The 25,840-nt window shown below is 35.2% G+C and overlaps 1 protein-coding gene across 9 annotated transcripts in view; it reads left to right on the top strand.

The window, feature by feature from the left end:
* The first annotated feature begins 3,772 nt into the window (after nucleotides 1-3,772).
* Nucleotides 3,773-25,840, top strand: part of CAPS2 (calcyphosine 2) — a 59,847-nt gene continuing 37,779 nt past the window's right edge. For 2 of the 9 annotated variants that reach the window (XM_037996796.2, XM_037996791.2), the window contains exons 1-6: nucleotides 3,774-4,008; nucleotides 7,531-7,619; nucleotides 8,730-8,779; nucleotides 10,474-10,519; nucleotides 12,164-12,340; nucleotides 17,289-17,411. In XM_037996796.2, the coding sequence (XP_037852724.1) occupies nucleotides 7,539-7,619; nucleotides 8,730-8,779; nucleotides 10,474-10,519; nucleotides 12,164-12,340; nucleotides 17,289-17,411 (477 nt within the window). In that variant the 5' untranslated portion in view covers nucleotides 3,774-4,008; nucleotides 7,531-7,538. The other 7 variants (XM_037996792.2, XM_037996800.2, XM_037996795.2 and 4 more) reach the window with 7 other exon arrangements.

Raw genomic sequence — 25,840 nt, 5'->3', positions numbered from 1 at the left:
ATGCAGATTGCAATATGCAAGCCACACAAATTAGGTAAAGAACAAGTGCGGGATGCTGACAATGGGCCAGTGGAGTGCAAAGTACTATATATTAGTTTTTTAGACGCAGCTTCCTTGTATAGATTTTTATTGTTCTAAATAATCTAGAATCATATTGCCACTTCCCTCAGAGATTGGGAATATAGTAAGAATAGGCAATTCTTATATAGTGACAATACCGTGATCTTAAATTATCAACTTGTCAAACAATTGATAATTTCCTTCTTTTTTCCGTCTGAAGAGACCGATTGCTTAGATAGATAAAAATAGATGCCTGGAAAACGTAGCCAAGTAATTTCTCTTGACAAATCTTCCGTTTTTGATAGTTTGGAACAGAATCACTGTTTGGTGACTGGTAGACTCCAAGAGTTGCTTTAATTGATATGCTGAGACTGGGATGGACAGAGTACATTTGATTGTCTATTTTACCTGCAATGCAATATAAATCAAATTCATTTGGCTTAATGTTTTAAATTCATTACGTCACTTATATTGATATTCAGTAATAAACCAGCATTTTTCCCCATGACATTAATTTTTTTAGTATTTCTGTTTCAAATAAATATCTTTACTTAGTGATTCGAAGTTGTTTACAATGTCATTTAATTCAGGTGAACACATATTTACATCTGCTGAATGTTCTGCCATAGTCAACCTTGACACAAAAAACAAACTACTTTGATGCGGCTCTTATCTTTTTAAAAATAAAAAGAAAATTAGAATATAAAAAGAGAAAATTGCAAGGATCCTAATGGAAATTCTACTGGGCAATAGATAATATATTTCTAGTCTACTACCAGCTAATGGAGAATTGCTGTATATACTACTTTCTTATCACATACATAGTCCAAACTGAGCTTCTGATATCCCACACCCAAAGACATGAACATATGCACGTGTATGTGTATATGTTTGCGTGTAGGTATACAGATAGATAAATCGATACAGATATGTACACCTGCATGTGTCTATACATATAGGTCTCTTCCTGGATATACAGATGTCTATAGGCATATACTCATATACATATACACATATGTGTGTGTATATACACACATACATTTATATATGTAAAGTTCTCTATATAAATCTGTGTGTGTACACAGATGTGTATATGTATGTATGCCTATGGACATATATACATCTACACACAGAGAGAGATACAGATGTCTATAGGCACATGTACATATACATATGTGTGTATACAGAGAGAGAGAGAGAGAAAGAGAGAACTTTTAAAGACTTGGCTTCCGTTACTATGGGGGGCCACAATAAAAAATCTGAAGTCCTAGGTATGGCCCAAAAGACACTACATAATCTGACCATGGCTAGTTCTCTGGCCTCTTTCCTGCATTCTCTCCTGGCTTATTCTGCATGGGCCACATCCATCAGCTTGATAAGGATGCTCTCACCTCAGCTCCTTTGCACTTGCTGTTACTTTTGCCTGCAATGCTCTTTATAGAGTTCCCTTCAAGTGAAGTCTTCCCTGATCATTCTACATCTCCTATCTGTCACTGTCTATCCACTTAACCTGTTTTAGTCTTCTTCATTGCATTAATTACCTCCTGAATTTATGTTATTTATTTTTTTAACATCTGCCTTCTCTATCAGGTTGTAACCTTCACCACAACAGTGGCTTTGTTTTCTTAATTGCTATATCTCTAGCACCTTGAACAGGAACTGAACCTTTAGACCCTCAATAAAAATTGGTTGAATAAACGAATGAGTTCTCTTTAACTTTCTAATAATGTGGTATACAACTGTAAGCTTCTTGAGAGCAGAAACTATATTTTAATTGTTATATATATGTATATATACATATGAGGGGCTCAATAAATATTTTTGACTTAATCGTATAAAAGGAAATACTGGGTAGGCTTATATATTTCACTTTTTCTAACATTGGGTTTATGTGAAGATAGAAGGTGTTCAGTGGATGTTTGTCAAATACATAAGTGGCTGAATGAACAAATAAATGCAAATATAAAATAAACTATTTTCAAGTAGCAAGTACTCAGTGAATGTTGAATGCATTAATGAATGATCAAGTAACTGAAAATTTAAAGTTGAGCTTCAAATGCAAACTATTTTGGAACTGCAAAACAGGAAAGGTTGATAGGGATAAGGTTAATAAGGATAAAGGTTAACAGCTAGTTTAGTTTCATTTAGTGTATAGAGAAATTAACTGCCTATAACAACAACAGGAATTTCATAAAGTAATGGATTTAAAGATTGGCAAAAGTAGAGTATATATAGTCAAACCATAATCCAAGATTATTGCTCTTCTAATAGACGTTTATAACAAAAGGTCTGAATTGTATACATTATGTTTTTTAGACCATGTTCCCAATAGCATAGACAGCTATATTCAGAAATACTAAAACAATTTAGGTGTAAAAAGTCTAATTGCCAGGATTAGACTGTGCACGTCCTAATGTTATTTTCTTGAACATCTATTTGTGGAATGGACAAGTTTAGCTGGGGCACCAGAATTTTTAAGGTCTTTTATAACTTTTTAAAAGTTAAATTTAGTTTTCTGTTTTATTTTTATGTGTGTTTTCTGCTATTTATTTTTGCTTTTCTTTCTATGTGGGGGTAATTGGTGGATTAATTTTATGGAGTGCAGCAGAAAAATACAGAGTGATTACATTATACCTCATTTACTTCACTACTTTTATACTTTAAAAATTTATTTGTATTTTTACTCCCAAACTGGCTCCAGGAAATACTGGAAATATTTATGTTTTGATACATACATTTTGAGGGGAGATAATTTTGAAAAGTTACTGCAGATTAGAAAAACAGGATTATGAAAGAACTGGATTAACCTTCATAAACTCTAACTTCTAATTTGAATATCTGACTCTTGGCTGTGTAATTTAGGAAAGTTAGTGCATGTTAGAGTGGAGTAGAACCTTAGAATTATCTCAAACCAGCTTTTTCCCTTTATAGATGAGGAGTAGATGCCAAGACACTGTGTACAGAGCATACATAAAAATATTTGGGCCGGGCGTGGTGGCTCATCCCTGTAATCACAGCACTTTGGGAGGCTGAGGTCAGGAGTTCGAGACCAGCCTGGCCAACATGGTGAAACCCTGTCTATACTAAAAATACAAAAAATTAACCGGGTGTGGTGGCGGGCGCATGCAATCCCAACTACTTGGGAGGCTGAGGCCGGAGAATCGCTTAAAGCTGGGAGGTGGAGGTTGCAGTGAGCTGAGATCGCGCCACCGCGCTCCAGCGTGGGCGACAGAGCCAGACTCCGCCTCAAAAAAAAAAAAAAAAAAAAAAAAAAATTGGCAAAGAATAAAATGTAGGTTTCTTGATATCTAGGCCTTTGCCCTTTCCATACATCATTTTAATTTTTAATTATATATACACACAAATACACATACATGTATATGCAATTATTCATGTAATCATCTATATGTACATGGTCACACAAATTTAAAGTAATATCCAGTCTAATATCTGTAATCTCTGTATAATATATTGCACTTTTTAAAAAAAATAGTGCAAGCTCCTTGAGACAGATATTGCAGCATATGCTTAAATTTCTTCCCCTCAAAACATCATTCTGGGCCCTGCGCACAGACAGGTGCATTATGAAATATGCTAAATAAAATTCAATTAGACAAAGAATTACACAACAATCGCCGTGGATCCGGGCCGGGCTTTGGTCCTTTCCCTGCTCAGGAGAAGCGCAGGTGAGTGAGTCCGCTCCGGCTCCTCGCCGGGGTTTAGGGGCGCCGCGGAGCCAGTTCCCTGGGAAGCTCTGGCGGCTGCAGCAGAGATTTCACCCCTTTGGGTTTTCCAGCCAGCAAGTACTTCTCAGAGCGTGGCGGGGTCTTCGGCCACACGCTCAGTTCCGGTCAGCCAGACGCGGAACTGAGGAGGCAGATTGGCGGGGGCAGGAAGTGCCGTAGAACGTACAAGGGACTTGGGCCGACCACCTTTTCGTCCCTGGAGGTGAGAGTGTAATCAGAGGCCCTGCGCTGCGGCGCCAGTTGCCCGGCAACCTGCAGACTCAGGCCTGGACTGACCAGACTCTCCTGTCTGAAGCTTTCTGAAGGCGGTTTTTGGAGGAATCGCGCTATTTTTCTAGCCCTTCTAACTCTGAACCTCTTCTTACTGAGCTGTTAGGTGAAATCAGGCTAGCTGTCTCTTGTGCCCCTCGCCTGTCCTGTGCAGGAATCCCAGATAGGTAGGGGATGGGGAATTCCTTCTGCTACACTGCAGGTGCTCTGAAGTATAATATAATTTGGGAGCCAGGGGAGTGATGTGGGTGAAAAAGGTGTTACTCTGTTTTGTTTGAAATTAGGAATGACCTAAGTTTGAATTCAGATATCTGGGTCTGTAGTCGTGTGGGATCCAACATAGACTTGGTCCCTACCTTCATGTAGCTTAAATACTAATTGTATTTACAGCTCTTTCTTTTTTCCTTATTTATGAGCTGAATTAAATCAGTTTTTTTTTTTTTCATTTTTTTTCTGATTTGGTATAAGTAACATAATAGCCAGTAATACTACCAAGAGAGAAGGGATAATAATTGGAAGTGGAAATAGTCATCCTTAAAAAAAAAAAAAAAATGAGGGAAATGGGAAGTGTGTTCAGTTATTTTTGGTAGCACTAAAGACATTAGCCAACAGTATTTATTATATGCTAGCAATATCACCCCATGACATGCAGCTATTTGGGGACAGAAGCCATTTAGAAGTGCTATCCCTTCCTTTTGCTACTCCCTAGCTCCAATATAACCCAGCTGGATATTCAGTGCTTAACGACAAAGACAACCCTTGGCATAGGTTTCAAAGATTTGCTCACAGCCAGTTGTTTGCTGATTCCTGTGCCACCAAGTTTAGATTTCTAATTCTTTAGTCCATACAGCTAATTCCCCTCGGATTCTTCTATTACCTGTACCAGTGAGGATGTAGTACTGAAAAGAGATCTGAAACCCAAGTAGTGAATTCGGGTCTGCAATAACTGGCAAACCATTTAGCAAAGTGCAGTTCACTTTTCTGGGTCTCAGCTGGCTCGGTTTGAAAATCAGAAGGTTGAACTGTTTTTGTCTTTGAAGCCCTGTCAAAATCTTAAAATCGTCTACATAGGGTGTCCGTTGCCTGACTGCTCTAATTCTATAGATCCAGAAGTGTTCCATATATGACGGCATTGCCCTTTGAATACTCTTACTATATCTAAGTTAACCACTTTTGTGTTATGCCATTCTGAATTAACTGACTTTACTTATTTAACAAACATTTTTTAAGTTCCTACTACGTTGTGGGCTTTCTAAATCCTGAGACATAGGGTGAGCAAATATGAGGCTTACAGTCTAGCATTAAGGACTAATAGTTATAATGCAATGCTTTAAACATCTTATCTAATTGAAGATAGAATTTATATGTTGGCATTGTGATTATGTTACAGTTAGATGCAGAGAAATGAAAGGAATCTAAGAATATGTGTAAAATGTATACTTGTATTTTGCTATGCATTAATTTACTATTGACTAAATATTTACTACCTATGCTTTATTAAGGGCAGGAGACACGAACTTTCCTGGTCTTGACAGTTTATTAGGGAAATGAAAATCTAATGACAGTGAAGAGTGAAGACTGTCCTGATTGGGGAAGTAGAGGAACTGGGGGTCCTGGACATTTGAGAATTTAAATGTTGCTGCTTTTTAAATTTGCAAATAAATTATACTGATTTGAAATGACCTATAGTGATTTGAAATAGCTATAACTGTTACTAGGATATAAACAATTGAGAGACTAATGTGTGGAGAAAATCACTTTGCTGATTGTTCAGCATCCTTATCTCAACTTGGGTTGGTTAGCGAGTAATCATCATTGCAAATACAATAATTTGTGTGATTAAACAACCAACCTAACCCTGGCCTCCAAAACAAAACAATAGCAACTTTTAAAAGTTGCTTCTTTGTGAAAAATAGCTCTGGAAAGAAAGCCATCTGTAGTGCTATAGGAGAATTTTTGAGTCTAATGATTTGTATTTTTTTTCCAGAATATGTTTACTATTGGTTGATAAGTCTCCTGACTTGACTTAGAGTGGAATTCTAGGCTTATGGCAAGGAATTTTTAGAGGAAGAGGCTCTAGGGATGGGGTAAAGAGAACCATATAGATAAGTTAGTAAGGAATTGGGATATCTTTCAGGTAAGATTTCATTGGCCATGAAATAAAAATATATTTTAATAATAATGATGGCTACCATTTATTGAATGTTACATTATTCCAACAGGAAAAGTACTAACATTAAATTCATTTTATCTATTATGTAGAAACATTGGTTCATAAAGATTTTTTACTCAAACTTAAATTATGTGAAAGTGGCAAAAATCAGGATTACAATGTATGTCTGTCTAATTCCAAGCTGGCAGGATGCCATGCTATCTTTCCTTTAAAAAACAAAACAGAAATAATTTATTGTTAAAATAAATCCAAGACTATAGAAAAAGAAAGTATGAATAAATATCTAAATGTGAAATTATCCTTAGTAATATAAAGGTAAAGTATAAAATATACAAAATTTCAATGAAATGTATTCATTTGATTTTTATTTTGTACATATTTGCAAGTTGATTACTTTCAACATCCTTTTGTAAGCATTTTTACCAATCACCACATTATTACTAATTGGACCGTTTACTCCATTTTATTCTTTGTTCTAGATGAAGAATACTGCTTGTTGAAAGTATTTTCATCAGGCTACTCTGGCAAAACCGAAACTCATAAAGGTTTGGGAAATGAGTAAAGGAAATAAAGGTATATCTCATGGTGGTAGTACAGAAGAGGGAGATGCATTGGTTTTCTATTTTTGCTGTAAAAAAAATTTAAACTTACTGGTTTAAAACAACATAAATTTATTTTATAGTTGGAGGTCAGAAGTACAACATTAGTCTTAAGGGGCTAAAATCAGGCTGTCAACAGGGCAGGTTCTTTCTGGAAGCGCCAGAGGAAAATCCATTCCTTGCCTCTTCTGCCTTCTGGAGGCTGCTCATGACCTCTTCCTCCATCTTCAGAACCAGAATGCTTGACATCTTCACCCTTCTCTGTCGTATGCTTCCATCTTTACATCTTCTCTGTTTCACTCTGTTCTTTCTGTTTCCCTCTTATAAGGATTCTGGTGGTTACACTGAGCCCACCAGAGAATCCAGGATAATCGCCCCATCTTAAAATTCTTAATTCAAACACATCTGAAGTCCTTTTTGTCATGTAAGGTGGTATATTTACAGGGTCTGAGCATTAAGACATGGTCTTCTTTGGGGGCCCATTATTCATGCTAACACAGGGCATAATGTGATTGCCCTACAAAAAGTTGATACTGGTAAAAGCACCAGAAGTGATTAACCATATGATTTCTTTCCAGGTAAACTTGTTAGGTAATTTGTATGACTTATTTAAAATTAGAGTAAGAAGTATCATTTAACATTTACTCTACCTTTTTCAAAGTATACTGCATTATAAATACAGGAACTTGAATGGATTTAGAGGTTAAAGGAGTTGCTGCCACTTCTAGGAGCCAAATTCAGCCATTCTTTGGAAGAAAGAAGCCACTACAAGTATGTGAACTATATAATTTTCTTCTTTCAGGATGACTTATTAAATAATTTTTTGACCTTTTCTTCGTGTTTTGTGATTACTTATATTTACAGATATTTAGGATCAGCATTTTCTAGATTTGAAGAATGGAACCACCAAAATTGAAGATAATAATTACTTGAAAATTTGCCACTGCTTGAATTAGTTTTATTTTTTAAAATTAAACTTATTGTATAATTATTGTTATTTAAGAGTATCTGTTTAAGGAAAATATAAAAAAAGACAAAAAGTAGAATGTAATTTTTACGGTTGCTACCAATATCACAAAAAAAGCACAAGTCAGGTAACATTTCAGAAATAGGGTGTAAGTGCTGATGGGTGAATTATTTTCTATTTTTTTTTTAACTTGAAGTTCTCCTAAGACTCATATATGTCTTCTATTTCATGGTGGCTAAGCTTGTTGTAATTTTCATGCCTTGCACAATGTTTTTGGCAACAAGATGGAATGTTGACAAATACATGCATGTGTTTGTTACTTTCTTTCTCAAACCCTTCACTGTCTTCCCATTACCTTAAAAACAAGGTCCAAGTTCCCTAACTTGTACTATAATGTAACAACTTGGCCCTACCCCCCTCACATTCTGGATTTTACCCCTTTCCAAATGCTGACTCTTATCTGGAGGCCTGTGCAGCACAAGTTGTTTCCTAGCTGAATCAATTTTCTTTCTTTTCTTTTCATCTGGCTAACTCCTCCTTATCTTTCAAAACTGTTAAAGGTTGCCTTAAGAAAAAAACAAAACAAACAAACAAAAATAAGCTTCCCAAATTCTCTAGAGTAGTTTGGGTATACTGCTATGTAGTTACTCTGTTACAGTCTGATTTTTCCCATTACTGTTTATTTGAGAGAACGTCTCCAGCAGAGTGCTATGTGGGTGGGGATTATCTGTCTTGCTTGCCGTTTTATCTGTGTCTCAAGCACAGTAGGAAGGGGCTTAATACGCTTTTATTATATGGTGTTTACTGAGAAAAAATATAATTAGCCTTATTGCATTGACTCATTGTATATCTCTTAAAGTATAAAGGGTATATTCATGTTCATACCGATTCAAAATTTTTTTTTTAAATTAAAGCAAAGGTGGACTTCTGAATCATGGACAAACCGGAATTCTTGCCCACCAGTGTAAGTTACGTTTCTTCACATTTGGACTTTTTAATGGGCACATATTGATCATACATTGACTAATTAAAAAAGAAAGCAAAATTATATATGTAGCTATGATTGTGAACCACAGAAAAATCTATATGCATATGGATAGCCTGAAAATTACTATACCAAAATTAAAATAGCTTTTGTGATAAGATGGTAGAATTATAGGTAATACTTCTTCGGTTTTTTAATTTTCCTTAATATGTTTTACATTTTCCTGAAAAAGTGAAAATATTATTTTATTTGGAAAATTCAACTATATACATTTATTAAAGAGATATGTAAATTTTTATCCTTGTATAATTCATATAGTTGACATGAATTTAAGGATAATTATGTCTGTGTTTTAATTTTGAGGAATATGACAATTTTATCAATCTTAAAATTATTTTATTTTTGGTTTAGAATATATTTGTGTTTTACATTATATGTTATTTTGACTTTTAAAATTTGAAATAATACGATTTTTCTATTCTTTCAAGTATTTTAGATTATAGAGGCTCTTTAAAAATACAAATTAAAAAACTTAGTAATTTACTAGGCTAAACCAGAGAGTATTGACATTTCTGAAGATCAAAATGAATAAACATCAACATTTATGTGGTTCTGTGTGACAGATTACCTGTGTGCTCATCTTGACATAAAGAATAGAGTTAGGTGCAAGCACTAGATCCAAGATATTGAGTATGTAACAATGGCTGTGTCGGTTGTGTACAGAGAAAAGTTTAAGGACTGGTTTTCTGAAAGTGTATTATAAGTTTATTGTAAATTTTACTTGTTTATTATAAAGAAATTTAAGCATATATTAAGTTGATTGTAGCTTTTACTGATATAAAGGACATGTAGCAATCAATTTACAAATATTAATCAAATATATAGTCTCTCTTGTAGATTCCATATAGCCAGTAGATTTTCACATAATTGTCTCTCTGTTTTTTTGCTGAACTCTGTATCTCTAGCTAACCTATGGTTGCAATTGATGAACCTGTGTAGTTCCAGCATGAATATTGGTTAATATTTTTATTTACTTTAAAAAGTGACATGTGTGATTTCTTTGCTGAGTCAAATAATAGTTTTGACTATAAAACCACATTTCTTCAGTGTGTTTTGAGGCTATTCACTGTGCGACAGGTATAGACATGATATAATTTTAGGTTGAATCTGCATTGTTAACATTTTTCTCCAACACTTGTTACAGTTTCAGAAATCAACCAAATATTAAACCAAGTCCTATTCATAGCATTTGCCAATTGCAGTGTAAATATTCCCACCAAGGCTGATTTCAGTGTACCTATATGACATCACTGAGCACAGAATTGGAAAGAGGTGCACACTATTAAACTACCATAGAGATAGGATAGACATAGATAATATCTAGAGCACAGATAATAGCAAAGTACAGTGAAATCATCGGGAAGTGATGAATTTTGAGTATTTATTTTTAATATAACTTAATTGTAAATTTATATATATTTTTAATGATGGATGGGTTTAACAACCAGCTTGAAAAATTACTGAGCATTTAACAAAAGCCTATCACAAGCCAGTAGAAGCCACGGCACCATTGGTTTCAGTGTACCTATTTATAAAAGATGTAACACATAAGATTTGCAGTTGTTAAAATTTCATGTTACAAAGTTACGAGATACATAGATTATTTCTTTCAGGGTCCCACGACTTGATTTGGGAAGCCTTGTTGACTCTGATGATGAGGTAATTTTTATTTAGTATTTAATATAATAAACATTAAAACACAATATTACACATAGAATATAAGAAATATCATTAATTTTATTTTTTAGGACAATTTTTCATATATTCCACTTAGTACAGCAAACCCGCCAAATTCATCTTCTACTCTTGGTTGGGTCACACCATGTCAAACTCCATATACTCAGCATCATCTAAATAAATTGGCTAGTATTTATTTGCTTATCAATTTTCAGAATTATAGTATGCATTATTAGCACTGGATTTAATCTCAATAAAATTAAAAAATTTTGTTATGTTCAATCGATGTTTTGCCAAGTTTAAATATTTTATGTGTTAGAATACCAAACCATAATGTTAGTGAAATGATTTTTACTTGTTTTATATCTTGTCACACATTGAAATTGGTATTTTAAAATTTTTAAATGAAATCAGTAGAGTACAGGTATATCCTAATATGGAATTGAGGAATTTTTTGAAATATGGCAAACTCTTAGATCAGATATTGCTAGTTTAGCAATGTAAGATTGGTCTTTTGGAAACTGATTCATACTTTAGGCTACTGGGATACTATGGAGTAAGTAGCTATGCTCATTCCAAGTTGTCTCCTTGGGACATGTTTATGCTTCAAACATATCTAGTGTTTTGTTCACAATGTGAATGTAAATCCTGACTAGTATAGGAGTAGGGCTTTTCTGTTTTTGTTAGTCTTTTCATATAGCTGACTCTATTCATGTTTTTAGTTTCATTTTGGAAAACTGCATGAATAATATCCTGAAGCTTTGCTTCATCCTTCTCTGGGTTAGACATGGATATCCTCAACACTTTTCAAGGATTGGACTGGCTGTATAAAAAAACTCCTTTTGGAGTGTCTGTCACTCCCTGGGTCAATACAGTATGCCCTTGTATTTGTATAGCACTTCTTTTAGATTTCTCTTATCCACTGACTCCATTATCTGTCACTCGCATGGAAATATGGTAGGGAACCAAATAATATTTAGGTCAGTGTTTTCTATTGGGAAAATAGAATGAAGTTTTCTGTAAGTACATGCTTTACTGAGTGGCAGCAAAATGGTTCAAAATATTTTTTAAGTAAAACTTTTATTTCCTTGAATGCAAATTCAAATGAGGACATTTGTTTACTTTTGGTTTAAGAGAAAAATTTTATTTGCAAATATTTCCATGTTTGCAAATAGATAGAATATCTTGATATTCTAGAAATGACAACCAATGCTTCTCAGTATTAGTGATCTTCAATTGCTATGTCTATTACGAAAAGAAAGATTAACAGTGGAGTTCTTCTGAGGCAGAAGAAAAGCTTATCTAAAAATCCTAAGAAGAAAGATAAATCAGTTTTTCTCCTCTTAAATGCTATTGGAACCAGAATGGATCTTCAGCTAGGAAACAAGGTACAAGCTTACTAGTATTTAAGGTAAGTGCCCGTTCTTAGCAGTTCTGTCTGCTCTGATTGGTCAGTGATGCTGTCTGTACCAGTTGAATGTCTTAAATACTATCTCTGCTTAGAACATTGACTATAATGGTCATTTTTTAGGAGTAAATGCTAAGATAAATGATAAACCTGTTAATTCCAATAAGGAAAATTAGTAATTTTTTTCTGACAGCATTCTTTTTTCTTTTTACCTATAGGATCAGAACCTGATACCTGAAAATTTGCCAGCACCAACAGACAAATATAAACTAAAATATCAGCAATATAAAATGGAAATGAAAGAGGGCTATAAGCAGTATAGTCAGATAGATGCAGAAAATACAAAATCAAATGTTACACATCAACAGTCTCCAAGAAACAAGATAGATGAAAAGGTAATGTATGAGGCTTTAAAAAATTCTAATGAATATAAAGAAAACTGCATGTATTATAGAAATCTCTTTTTGGGTGACATGTCTTGCTATTAGTCAAAATAAGTATAATAGCTAACATTTATTTCTGTTTGTCAAGGACTGTTGTAAATATTTTAGTTACATTAGCTAGTTTGTTCTTCACAACAAATTTAACGGGTTATTGTCATTTTCTGACAAAAAAGTTATAGCCATATAGTTTAGTCACTTCTTCTCTGATAGAAGTTTTTCACGTACCTTGGGATTAGAAATAAGACAGTATTACGTATTTTGTTGACATAGCTGTCTTGAACTCAGTTAGTCTGACAGTCTATATTTTAAAATTGATAAGTAGTTTGAGACTTTATAGTAATCCTGTTTTGTGCAAAAAATACCATCACTTCATTACTGTCTTTTGTCACATTATGGGAAATGGTTGTTTAACATCATGAATTGCTGAAATTGTTATGTTTTTATGTAATATTAATTGGGTATACATTCATTATTAATGAATATAATAATAAATTAAACATAATAATTGTAATGGCTTTCATAATCATACAGAAAAAGTCAGTCTTGATTTTTGGAAGGAATAGTTTGAAAAATAGAATACTAGTGGCCGTAAAGAAGAGCATATATAGATAGAATTTTTAATTCAGTTAACTTTTTGTAAGAATAATGTGTTTTCAGGATGGTTTTAATGTTGTATTTGCTTAGCATTTTTCTGTAGGTAAAAAATAATAAATTTATAAGTAGGTATGATATGTCAACTATTTTTTAACCCTGTAGAAACTATCTAGAGTTAAATAAATTACATAGTGTTTAGCTGAAAGAGTAACAAAATTAATGGGATTATTTGGTCTTTCTTATTTTAAAAACATTTTTGTAGACCCAAATATAAACACAGAAATATGATAATCTGGTGTCTATAATACTAGGCAAGATAATTTCATAACCTTTTAGCATCTCACCATGTATTGTTTGCAGGATATACCAAGTGATACTTAGATCACTGTATAGATATTGGGAAAATAGAATGAAGGTTTCTATAAGCACATGCTTTACTGAGTGGCAGGAAAATGGTTCAAAATATTTTTTAAGTAAAACTTTTATTTCCTTGAGTGCAAATTCAAATGAGGACTTTTATTTTTGGTTTAAGAGAAAAACAAATTTTATTTGCAGATTTTCCATAAAATTGGTAAGTATTTATATAGTAAGAATAAAGAGCTTTATAGAAGCCAATATGCACCTAAATTCTTCTGGAAAATATGCTGTTTTGCCGCTTTGAGTTTTAGAATCTATATTAAAGGTGTGAAATTACTAAGTTTAATATGTTTTTAGTGGTTCCTTTAGAAGAACTTCTAGTTAAAAAGCATTTCTGTAGATTCTATATAATAATTTTGTGCTTAAGGGGTTTGAGGAACTTATTTGATGTCTTTTTAAATTATACCATTATGAGAATCAAAACTGCTATATAAGTGGCCTATTAGTAAATTCTATTACAATTACATGAATTAACACTAGTAATCTCTGGAAATAGAAGACATCCCTGATATCAGAAATATAAGCCCCTCTTTAAAGCAGGGATCAACATGTAAATTGATTCTCTTTACTGGTAAAGCAAAGCTAAGATTAGAAATATTTAGGATCCAGGGCAAGAACTAAAGGCTATAGTTGCTAACTAATCAGTCTGATACATGAGTCAACTGATAATCAATTGAACTGTAAAATAGGAGTTTGACTTTGCTTGATTCTTGTCTTAGTTCAATTTGTGTTGCTGTAAAGAAATACCTGAGGCTGGGTAATTTATGAAGAAAGAAGGGTTTATTTGGCTTCATGAGTCTGTTGGCTAGAAAGCTGAAGACTGGGGACCTGTTAAGAGCTTCAGGTTGCTTCTACTCATGGCGGAAGGTGAAGGGAAGCCAGCATGTGCAGAGATCACTTAGCAAGATAGGAGACAAGAGAGCACGTGGAGGTGCCAGGCTCTTTTGAACAACCAGCACTCTTGGGAAATAATAAAATAAAAACTCACTCACCTCTAAGGGACAACATTGATCATGAGAGATCAACCTCCATGACCCAAACAGCATTCCAACATTGGGGATGAAATTTCAATGTGAGGTTTAGAGGGGACAAACATCCAAACCATGGCAATTCTAATGGTAAATTTCCTTTGTTGAGTTTTCCTTCCACTTACTATAAAAGCTGACGAATCTCTTGTTGTCAGATTGTTTTGTTACCTAAAATGCAAATTTATGTGTACATGTCTATTTTTAAAATAATGAAACATCTTGAAATTAAACATGAAAACCATTAAACTTCAATTTTGTTGAAAATAATCTTAATTTCCTAATCGTACTAATTATTCATTTCAAATACATCTTTTTTCACTCTAAAGAAACCTTTTTAATTGTATAAATGATCAATATAATTTATTCATTTATTATTTATTCTTCCAACAAATAGTTACTGAGTGCTTAACTTTACACAATACCCCTGTCCAGGCACTGGGGGTAAGTCAGTGAATAAAACAGACAAAAATTTCTGCCTCTAAAGAGCTTATATCCTAATGGAAGGAAATGGCAAGGAGAAAAAAAAAATCAATCAATGGAATGATTAATCAGTCAACCCAGCTAGTATGACACATGTGAAAAGTGTGGTGTGTAGAAGGGATCTAGGAAAGTCAGGGCTTTGGGTATGGGATAGCAATTTGTATAGGATCACAGGGGAGACCTTTAGATAAGATAGCATTTTAGCACACACTTGAGGAGCAAGCTAGTCAGGAGAAACTCCGTGTCATGAGTAGGGGTGTTTAAGAAATATTGAGGAGGACAGTGTGGTCAGAGGAGGGAGAACAAGGGAGAGATGGAAGGAGGTTGGTCAGAGAGTTAAAGGGAATTTGGGAGGCAGCTCAGGGAGGTCACACAAGCCATGTAAGGACTTTGTCTTTTTCTGTGAGGCAGAAAGCTACTTTGTTCTTTTGAGGATGGTCTTTATTGAGAATAGGACAAAGATGAAAGCAGGAAGACCTTTGAGGAGGCTGTCACAATAATCGAGGCAAAATTTGATGATGATGGCTTGGACCTAGGTGATGGTAGCTTCAGACTTGGAACCTTGTAGTGTCTCACAAAGTCATATTGTTGATAGATTCTGAAGGTAGGGCTAAGAAGATTTTTGAATGGATTAGTTGTAGACTTGAGAGAAAGGGAAGACCAAGAATGACTTTACGAGGATTAATTTCAGGACATTAAACCAGGCACAGAAAGACAAATACTCTATGTTTTCACTTATATGTGGACTCTAAAAAAGTTGAACCCACAGAAGCAGAGATTAGAATATTGGTTGCCAGGGACTCGGGGGGAGGGGTTGGAAAAATGGGGACTTGGTCAACGGATATGAACTTTCAGTTATACGATAAATAAGTTCTGAGGAACTACTGTATTTGTGGTGATTACAGTTAATCATACTATATTTTTTCCTAGAAATTTGATAAGAAAGCAGATTTTAAGTGTCTTAACGACACACACGCACATATACGCAGACAAATACAAATGGTAACTATGTGTGGTGATGGATGTATTAATTAATTTGATTGTGATAATCATTACATAATCTATCTGTATATCAAATCATCATATTGTACACACTGCATATTTACAATTTTTATTGTCAATTAAATATTTTAAAATAAAAAAAGAATGGATCTAAGGCTTTTGGCCTAAGAGGGTTACCATTAACTGGAGGTAGGGGAAGACTGTAAAGAAGTCTGCTTTTGGGAGGTTGAATTTGAAATATTAAGTGGAAATATCAGTTTTCCTTTTGTAAAAGGTTGAAAACAAGCTGACACAAAATAAAATTATTTTGGAAGTGTTTTCAATCTGAACAAAATACAGTGCTTTGCTTATATTTGAATATATGCATTAAATTAATCTGCTTAATTTACCTATATAATGCTAGGCATTTTTTGGTGCCTGTTTAAATAAATCACTATTTAGAAAGAAGTATATTAGTGGGTAAACAAATAAAATGATAAAGTATCCTCATAAATTGAGTTTTAAATAGTAAATACCTAAGCTAGGTTCATTATTCGTTTATTGAATAAATATTTATCGAGTGCTCACGTTGTATTATCCTGTTCTGCAACCAGGGATATGGCAATAAAAATGACAGACAATGTTCCTGCTTTCATGGAACTTACATTAGGAAAGGCAAGCAAAAAAGCCTAAACAAATATATAACAAAATTTTATAAAGCAATCAAAGGTCATAAAGATAGAGAGGAGTATTAAGATAGAGTATGACCTTTCAAGGAAGATCTAAAGTAAGAATAAGCCTTGGGAGGATTCTTGAAATCTGTAAAGGTTTTGACAAGTTGCTATCTTATTGGAACCTTTTTTTTGTTTTGCTGAGGTAGCATAAACACATCTCATAGTCAAAGAACAATTTGATGTTTATCTCTTTAGCATCCCAAATAATCTTTTACCTCGAAGGTTACACTCATCTTTTAGTATTTTATTTCTGAATTAAATTTTATAATAGAGTAGACATGCCCACATTTATTAATTTTTCAAATATTCAAATAGGACAATAATAATTATAATAGTTGCTAACTTTTATGTAATGCCTACTGTGTCAAGTAGTTTTTATAAAGTGTTGTGCATGTATTATCTCTTAATCCTTTTTGTTTCTGGTGAAGTAGTTTCTATTATTAATTCACATTTTATCTATGAGTAAACTGAGACACAGAGAGGTCATCTAGCTGACAACTGGAAGAGCTGGATTCAAATATAAGCAATCTGATCTTCAGAGCCTGTACTTTTAACTGCTGTACAAATAGCCACTGAGATATTCCGTGGTTATCTATTTCCATATTTTGTTAAAAACAAACATTCTAAATATGTGTATGATGCTTCATTTATTTCTTTCATGCATAGTGTGTGCAACATAAAGAAGCCAACACAGATGACCTTACAACTCTGGATAGGAAAGCCCTCTTACAGCAAGGTTATGCAGACAACCCTTGCGATAAACAACAGTGGGCAAGAAAATTGGATGCAGTAAGTTGTCAGCATTTTTACTTATTTGGTGAGCCGTTAATCTAATTTGCTTTCTAAGATTTTAAAGACTGAATGGAATAAATAATTGCAACAATTGAATTTGGACTCGGGTGAATATTCATTAATGGAAAATTGAGTCCTTGTTTTTATAAATGATTGAATTGTGTTTGGTATATATTTTGTAGAAAATTGTCTTGAATCTTTAGGTGTTTGAAACATTTATTTTATACTGTTCAAAATGTGAGTTGGCTGCTATTTATGTTAGTGAGTTTATTTGGTGTCACCTCCTCGCCCCCAAAAAGCAGCCTGGTTATTTTTTTTTGAAGTAGTGAGCTACTAACATTAGATAAATTCAGGCTTGTTAAGGAAATTCCAGAAATAAGTTATTTTTCTTTTTTAGGAAAAGTGAAACAAAACTCCAGTTGCTCAATATTAACTTTCAATTATGTCTTTTACAGAATCAATTAGGTTGGCAAGTATGGTTTAGCCCAGTTCTGGCACAAATAGATAATTAAAACATTTCTGTAATGTTCTGGGGTAAGGGTACCAAGCTGCTTGGAACTGGAGGTCACTGACCACCTCAGACAACCAAGTGATTAATGTCTTAGGCATACTTATAACAGATTGTTGGAATGCCAGTGTGGTGGCTCACAAGTTGGGAAAAGTCTGGTTTTGATAGCATAAATAGTAACAAAGCAATATGGATTTAGTTAGTTACATTACTATTATCATTGAGTGGAGATTCAACATATGTTTTATTTGGGTCACAGTCATCCAGAATCAATTATGTCTGAATTAATAGCAATGTATAATCAATCTCTGGACTATGTGAACTGATTTTCTGTGGATGTCCTAAGTTGCAAATTTGTGAGTTCTTTTACTTAAACCACATGCACATTTTTTTTCTTTTTGGTGCCTATTATTATTTGGGTATTTATGTTTAATAGAATGAGTATTATCAGGATTATCCTAAAAATTAAAAAATGCTACTTTTTAAGGAAAATTAGTGTTTCAAATAAGGCTTATTTTGATATATCCCTCAAGTTATATTTGAAATGGGTGTTACAATAATTAAGGCTCATTGAATATTGTTCTTGATGTAATTCAAAGCAATCTGGATGTTAATGGATTTCTTTTCCTTACAACTACATTATTAAGAGCAATGTATCTAAATTCATTATCAAGTTTTATTTTATTTTGGTAGTACTCATTTAACTGTCTCCTCCTTTCTCTGAGGAAACGTTTACATGAGTAAGCTTTCAAGGCATCTGAAATTAGCACCAATTTGTTTTAAAAATGTAGGTGAAAAATTCTTTATTTAATTTTACACCTCTTAAGTGAAAATAGAAGGAATGAAACTACGTTTTTTGTGTCCACCTCATCCAGCTCCTTTTTCATTTTTTAGTGTTGATAGATCCTTGCATCAATGTCACTTCTGCTTCTAATCTGCTTTATGTTTATACAGATCTCTAAATCAGTGTGCCTATGGGTTCTAACCTTTCCTACAAAGTATAAGCCACCATAAGCTTCAACACTCAAGGTGGGCTTTCTGCATGGGCTCTATGGTGTTAATTAATCTCCCCTCTTTGGCTTCTATCTGGGTTTTACATCTGTAAACACATCTGTGTTTGGCTGATGTGGATCTTTTCTGTGTATAATTTTAATGTTTTAGTCAGTGTCCACTTTATGAATCACTCTTACATATTAAAAAATATACCTTGCTTTACTCTTAGGTTGTGCTAATTTTTAAACATTTATTTGCTGTTTTAAATTTATTACTAAATAAAAATCATATAAAGCATCATGAGCTTAGAGAGTGACACAGGATGTATTGAATAACGTAAGCTTTATGTGGGACATATTAAATGTGTACATTTTGAATTTCTACCAAACAAAAATACTAAATTTAGTGTAGGCTAAATAACATTTAAATAATGTTAAATAATAATAATGTTTAATAATAATTTAGGCTAAATAAAAGTGTTATTTAGCCTACATTTAAGTTTAGTTTTAACATTCTTATTAAAATTCTTATTAAATTTTGTTTTAACATTATTATTAAAACTAAATTTAAGGCTGACCATGGTGGCTCATACCTATAATCCCAGCACTTTGAGAGGCTGAGGCTGGGGGATCATTTGAGACCGGGAGTTCGAGACCAGGCTGACCAACATGGTGAAACCCCATCTCTACTAAAAATATAAAAGTTAGCCAGCCGTGGTGGCATACACCTGTAGTCCCAGTTACTCGGGAGGCTGAGGCATGAGAATCACTTGAATTTAGGAGGCAGAGGTTGCAGTGAGCCATGGTAGTGCCACTGCACTCCAGCCTGGGCAACATAGCAAGACCCTGTCTCAAAAAAAAAAGCCCAAAAAAACTAAATTTAGTGTAGGCTAAATAGCATTTAAATAATTGTGCCCAACTTTTCCAATTTTCTTACAAGTTTTTCTTTTTGTTTCTATGATATGTCTTTAGACATTCTTATTTTATATTTTGTCTCAGTTTTAAATAAAGCACTTTTTCTAAGGTTACAGAGCCTCTATCTTAATTTCATTTATTGGAGTGATCAATGGGGATGACAGTAATTTACATTCTAAAAACAGAACAAGCTTTATTTTGACTTCTTAATTTTTTAACCTCTTTTATTTGCCCCTCTAAAGGTAAATTTTAGTCATTATAGCTGCATGACAATATAATTGGAATCGAATGATTACCAATATTTCAATTAGATATGACCTAAAAAAATCATAAAAATAGTTTCAGATGAATTGGAAAAGTGAAAAATAGTATGAAGTGGGGGGCGCCCAAGATGGCCAAATAGGAACAGCTCCAGCCTCCAGCTCCTAGCACGAGTGACACAGAAGATGGGTGATTTTTGCATTTTCAGCTGAGGTACCAGGTTCATCTCACAGGGGCATGTCGGACAGTCGGTGCTGGTCAGTGGGTGCAGCCCAACCAGCGAGAGCTGAAGCAGGGCAAGGCATCGCCCTGGGAAGTGCAAGGGGGAAGGGAATTCCTTTTCCTAGCCAAGGGAAACTGAGACACACAATACCTGGAAAATCGGGTAACTCCAACCCTAATACTGTACTTTACCAAGGGTCTTAGCAAAAGGCACACCAGGAGATTATATCCCATGCCTGGCCTGGAGGGTCCCATGCCCATGGAGCCTCCCTCATTGCTAGCACAGCAGTCTGAGATCTAACTGCAAGGCAGCAGCAAGGCTGGGGGAGGGGCGCCTGCCATTGCTGAGGCTTAAGTAGGTAAACAAAGCCACTGGGAAGCTCGAACTGGGTGGAGCCCACTGCAGCTCAAGGAGGCCTGCCTGCTTCTGTAGACTCCACCTCTGGGGACAGGGCATAGCTAAACAAAAAGCAGCAGAAACCTCTGCAGATGTAAATGTTCCTGTCTGACAGCTTTGAAGAGAGCAGTGGTTCTCCCAGCATGGAGGTTGAGATCTGAGAACAGACAGACTGCCTGCTCAAGTGGGTCCCTGACTCCTGAGTAGCCTAACTGGGAGACATCCCCCACTAGGTGCAGACTAACACCTCACACCTCACACGGCTGGGTACACCTCTGAGACGAAGCTTCCAGAGCAAGAAAAGACAGCAACACTTGCTGTTTAGCAATATTCTATCTTCTGCAGCCTCCACTGCTGATACCCAAGCAAACAGGGTCTGGAGTGGACCTCAAGCAAACTGCAACAGACCTGCAGCTGAGGGTCCTGACTGTCAGAAGGAAAACTAACAAACAGAAAGGACATCCACACCAAAACCCCATCAGTATGTGACCATCATCAAAGACCAAAGGCAGATAAAACCACAAAGATGGGGAAAAAGCAGTGCAGAAAAGCTGGAAATTCAAAAAATCAGAGCGCATCTCCCCCTCCAAAGGAACACAGCTCATCACCAGCAATGGAACAAAGGTGGATGGAGAATGACTTTGACTAGTTGAGAGAAGAAGGCTTCAGTCCATCAAACTTCTCAGAGCTAAAGGAGGAACTACGTACCCAGTGCAAAGAAACTAAAAACCTTGAAAAAAGAATGGATGAATGGATAACTAGAATAAGCAATGCAGAGAAGTCCATAAATGAACTGATAGAGATGAAAACCATGACATGAGAACTATGTGACAAATGCACAAGCTTCAGTAACCAACTCAATCAACTGGAAGAAAGAGTTCAGTGATTGAAGAGCAAATGAATGAAATGAAGCAAGAAGAGAAGTTTAGGGGAAAAAGAGTAAAAAGAAATGAACAAAGCCTTCAAGAAATACGGTTTTATGTTAAAACACCAAATCTACGTCTGATTGGTGTGCCTGAAAGTGATGGGGAGAATGGAACCAAGTTGGAAGACACTCTGCAGGATATTATCCAGGAGAATTTCCCCAACCAAGCAAGGCAGGCCAACATTAAAATTCAGGAAATACAGAGAATGCCACAAAGATACTCCTCGAGAAGAGCAACTCCAAGACACATAATTGTCAGATTCACCAATGTTGAAATGAAGGAAAAAATGTTAAGGGCAGCCAGAGAGAAAGGTCGGGTTACCCACAAAGGGAAGCCCATCAGACTAACAGCAGATCTCTCGGCAGAAACTCTACAAGCCAGAAGAGAGTGGGGGCTAATATTCAACATTCTCAAAGAAAATAATTTTCAACTGAGAATTTCATATCCAGCGAAAGTAAGTTTCATTAGTGAAGGAGAAATAAAATCCTTTCAGATAAGCAAATGCTGAGAGATTTTGTCACCACTAGGCCTGCCCTACAAGAGATCCTGAAGGAAGCACTAAACATGGAAAGGAGTAACCGGTACCAGCCATTGCAAAAACATGCCAAAATGTAAAGACCATCGATGCTAGGAAGAAACTACATCAACCAATGAACAAAGTAACCAGCTAATACAATGACAGGATCAAGTTCACACATAACAATCTTAACCTTAAATGTAAATGGACTAAATGCTCCAATTAAAAGACACAGACTGGCAAACTGGATAAAGAGTCAAGACCCATCAGTCTGCTGTATTCAGGAGACCCATCTCACACGCAGAGACATACATAGGCTCAAAATAAAGGGATGGAGGAAGATCTACCAAGCAAATGAAAAACAAAAAAAAGCAGGGGTTGCAATCCTAGTCTCTGATAAAACAGACTTTAAACAAAGAAAGATCAAAAGAGACAAGGCCATTACATAATGGTGAAGGGATCAATTCAACAAGAAGAGCTAACTATCCTAAATATATATGCACCCAATACAGGAGCACCTAGATTCATAAAGCAAGTCCTTAGAGACTTACAAAGAGACTTAGACTCCCATACAATAATAATGGGAGACTTTAACACCCCATTGTCAACATTAGACAGATCAACAAGACAGAAACTTAACAAGGATATCCAGGAATTGAACTCACCTCTGCACCAAGCGAACCTAATAGACATCTACAGAACTCTCCACCCCAAAGCAACAGAATATACATTCTTCTCAGCACCACATCACACTTATTCCAAAATTGACCACATAGTTGGAAGTAAAGCACTTCTCAGCAAATGTAAAAGAACAGAAATTATAACAAACTGTCTCTCAGACTACAGTGCGATCAAACTAGAACTCAGGAGTAAGAAACTCAATCAAAACTGCACAACTACATGGAAACTGAACAACCTGCTCCTGAATGACTACTGGGTATATAATGAAATGAAGGCAGGAATAAAGATGTTCTTTGAAGCCAATGAGAACAAAGATACAACATACCAGAATCTCTGGGACACATTTAAAGCAGTGCGCAGAGGGAAATTTATAGCACTAAATGCCCACAAGAGAAAGCAGGAAAGATCTAAAATTGACACCCTAACATCACAATTAAAAGAACTAGAGAAACAAGAGCAAACACATTCAAAAGCTAGCAGAAGGCAAGAAATAACTAAGATCAGAGCAGAACTGAAGGAGATAGAGACACAAAAAACCCTCCAAAAAATCAATGAATCCAGGAGTTGGTTTTTTGAAAAGATCAACAAAATTGATAGACTGCTAGCAAGACTAATAAAGAAGAAAAGAGAGAAGAATCAAATAGATGCAATAAAAAACAATAAAGGGATATCACCACCAACCCCACAGAAATACAAACTACCATCAGAGAATATTATAAACACCTCTACGCAAATAAACTAGAAAACCTAGAAGAAATGGATAATTTCCTGGACACTTACACTCTCCCAAGACTAAACCAGGAAGAAGCTGAATCCCTGAATAGACCAATAGCAGGCTCTGAAATTGAGGCAATAATTAATAGCCTACCAACCAAAAAAAGTCCAGGACCACATGGATTCACAGCTGAATTCTACCAGAGGTACAAGGAGGAGCTGGTACCATTGCTTCTGAAACTATTCCAATCAATAGAAAAAGAGGGAATCCTCCCTAACTCATTTTATGAGGCCAACATCATCCTGATACCAAAGCCTGGCAGAGACACAACAAAAAAGAATTTTAGACCAACATCCCTAATGAACATCGATGTGAAAATCCTCAATAAAATACTGGCAAACTGAATCCAGCAGCACATCAAAAAGCATCCCTGGGATGCAAGGCTGGTTCAACATTCGCAAATCAATAAACGTAATCCAGCATATAAACAGAACCAGAGACAAAACCCACATGATTATCTCAATAGATGCAGAAAAGGCCTTTGACAAAATTCAACAGCGCTTCATGCTAGAAACTCTCAATAAATTCGGTATTGATGGAACGTATCTCAAAATAAGAAGAACTGTTCATGGCAAACCTACAGCCAATAACATACTGAATGGGCAAAAACTGGAAGCATTCTCTTTGAAAACTGGCACAAGACAGGCATGCCCTCTCTCACCCCTCCTATTCAACATAGTGTTGGAAGTTCTGACTAGGGCAATCAGGAAAGAGAAAGAAATAAAGGGTATTCAATTGGGAAAAGAAGAAGTTAAATTGTCCCTGTTTGCAGATGACATGACTGTATATTTAGAAAACCCCATCATCTCAGCCCGAGATCTCCTTAAGCTGATAAGCAACTTCAGCAGTCTCAGGATACAAAATCAATGTGCAAAAATCACAAGCATTCTTATACACCAGTAACAGACAAACAGCCAAATCATGAGTGAACTCCCATTCACAATTGCTTCAAAGAGAATAAAATACCTAGGAATCCAACTTACAAGGGATGTGAAGGACCTCTTCAAGGAGAACTACAAACCACTGCTCAGTGAAATAAAAGAGGACACAAACAAATGGAAGAACATACCATGCTCATGGATAGGAAGAATCAATATCGTGAAAATGGCCATACTGCCCAAGGTAGTTTATAGATTCAATGCCATCCCCATTAAGCTACCAATGACTTTCTTCACAGAATTGGAAAAGACTGTGTTAAAGTTCATATGGAACCAAAAAAGAGCCCACATTGCCAAGACAATCCTAAACCAAAAGAACAAAGCTGGAGGCATCATGCTACCTGACTTCAAACTATACTACAAGGCTACAGTAACCAAAACAGCGTGGTACTGGTACCAAAACAGAGATATAGACCAATGGAACAGAACAGAGCCCTCAGAAATAATACCACACATCTACAGCCATCTGATCTTTGACAAACCTGAGAAAAACAAGAAATGGGGAAAGGATTCCCTATTTAATAAATGGTGCTGGGAAAATTAGCTAGCCATAAGTAGAAAGCTGAAACTGGATCCTTTCCTTACTCCTTATACGAAAATTAATTCAAGATGGATTAGAGACTTAAATGTTAGACCTAAAACCATAAAAAATCTAGAAGAAAACCTAGGTAATACCATTCAGGACATAGGCATGGGCAAGGACTTCATGTCTAAAACACCAAAAGTAGCAGCAACAAAAGCCACAATTGACAAACAGTATCTAATTAAACTACAGAGCTTCTGCAAAGCAAAAGAAACTACCATCAGAGTGAACAGGCAACCTACAGAATGGGAGAAAATTTTTGCAATCTACTCATCTGACAAAGGGCTAATATCCAGAACCTACAAAGAACTCAAACAAATTTACAAGAAAAAATCAACCCCATCAAAAAGTGGGCAAAGGATATGAACAGACACTTCTCAAAAGAAGACATTTATACAGCCAACAGACACATGACAAAATGCTCATCATCACTCGCCATCAGAGAAATGCAAATCAAAACCACAATGAGATACCATCTCACACCAGTCAGAATGGCGATCATTCAAAAGTCAGGAAACAACAGGTGCTGGAGAGGATGTGGAGAAATAGGAACACTTTTACACTGTTGGTGGGACTGTAAACTAGTTCATCCATTGTGAAAAACAGTGTGGCGATTCCTCAAGGATCTAGAACTAGATGTACCATATGACCCAGCCATCCCATTACTGTGTATATTCCCAAAGGATTATAAATCATGCTGCTATAAAGAGA

The sequence above is a fragment of the Chlorocebus sabaeus genome, chromosome 11 (genome assembly GCF_047675955.1).
Source record: "Chlorocebus sabaeus isolate Y175 chromosome 11, mChlSab1.0.hap1, whole genome shotgun sequence".
NCBI lineage: Eukaryota > Metazoa > Chordata > Mammalia > Primates > Cercopithecidae > Chlorocebus > Chlorocebus sabaeus.
The sequence above is the reverse complement of the archived record's forward strand: the minus strand, read 5'-3'. Positions and strand labels throughout refer to the sequence as shown.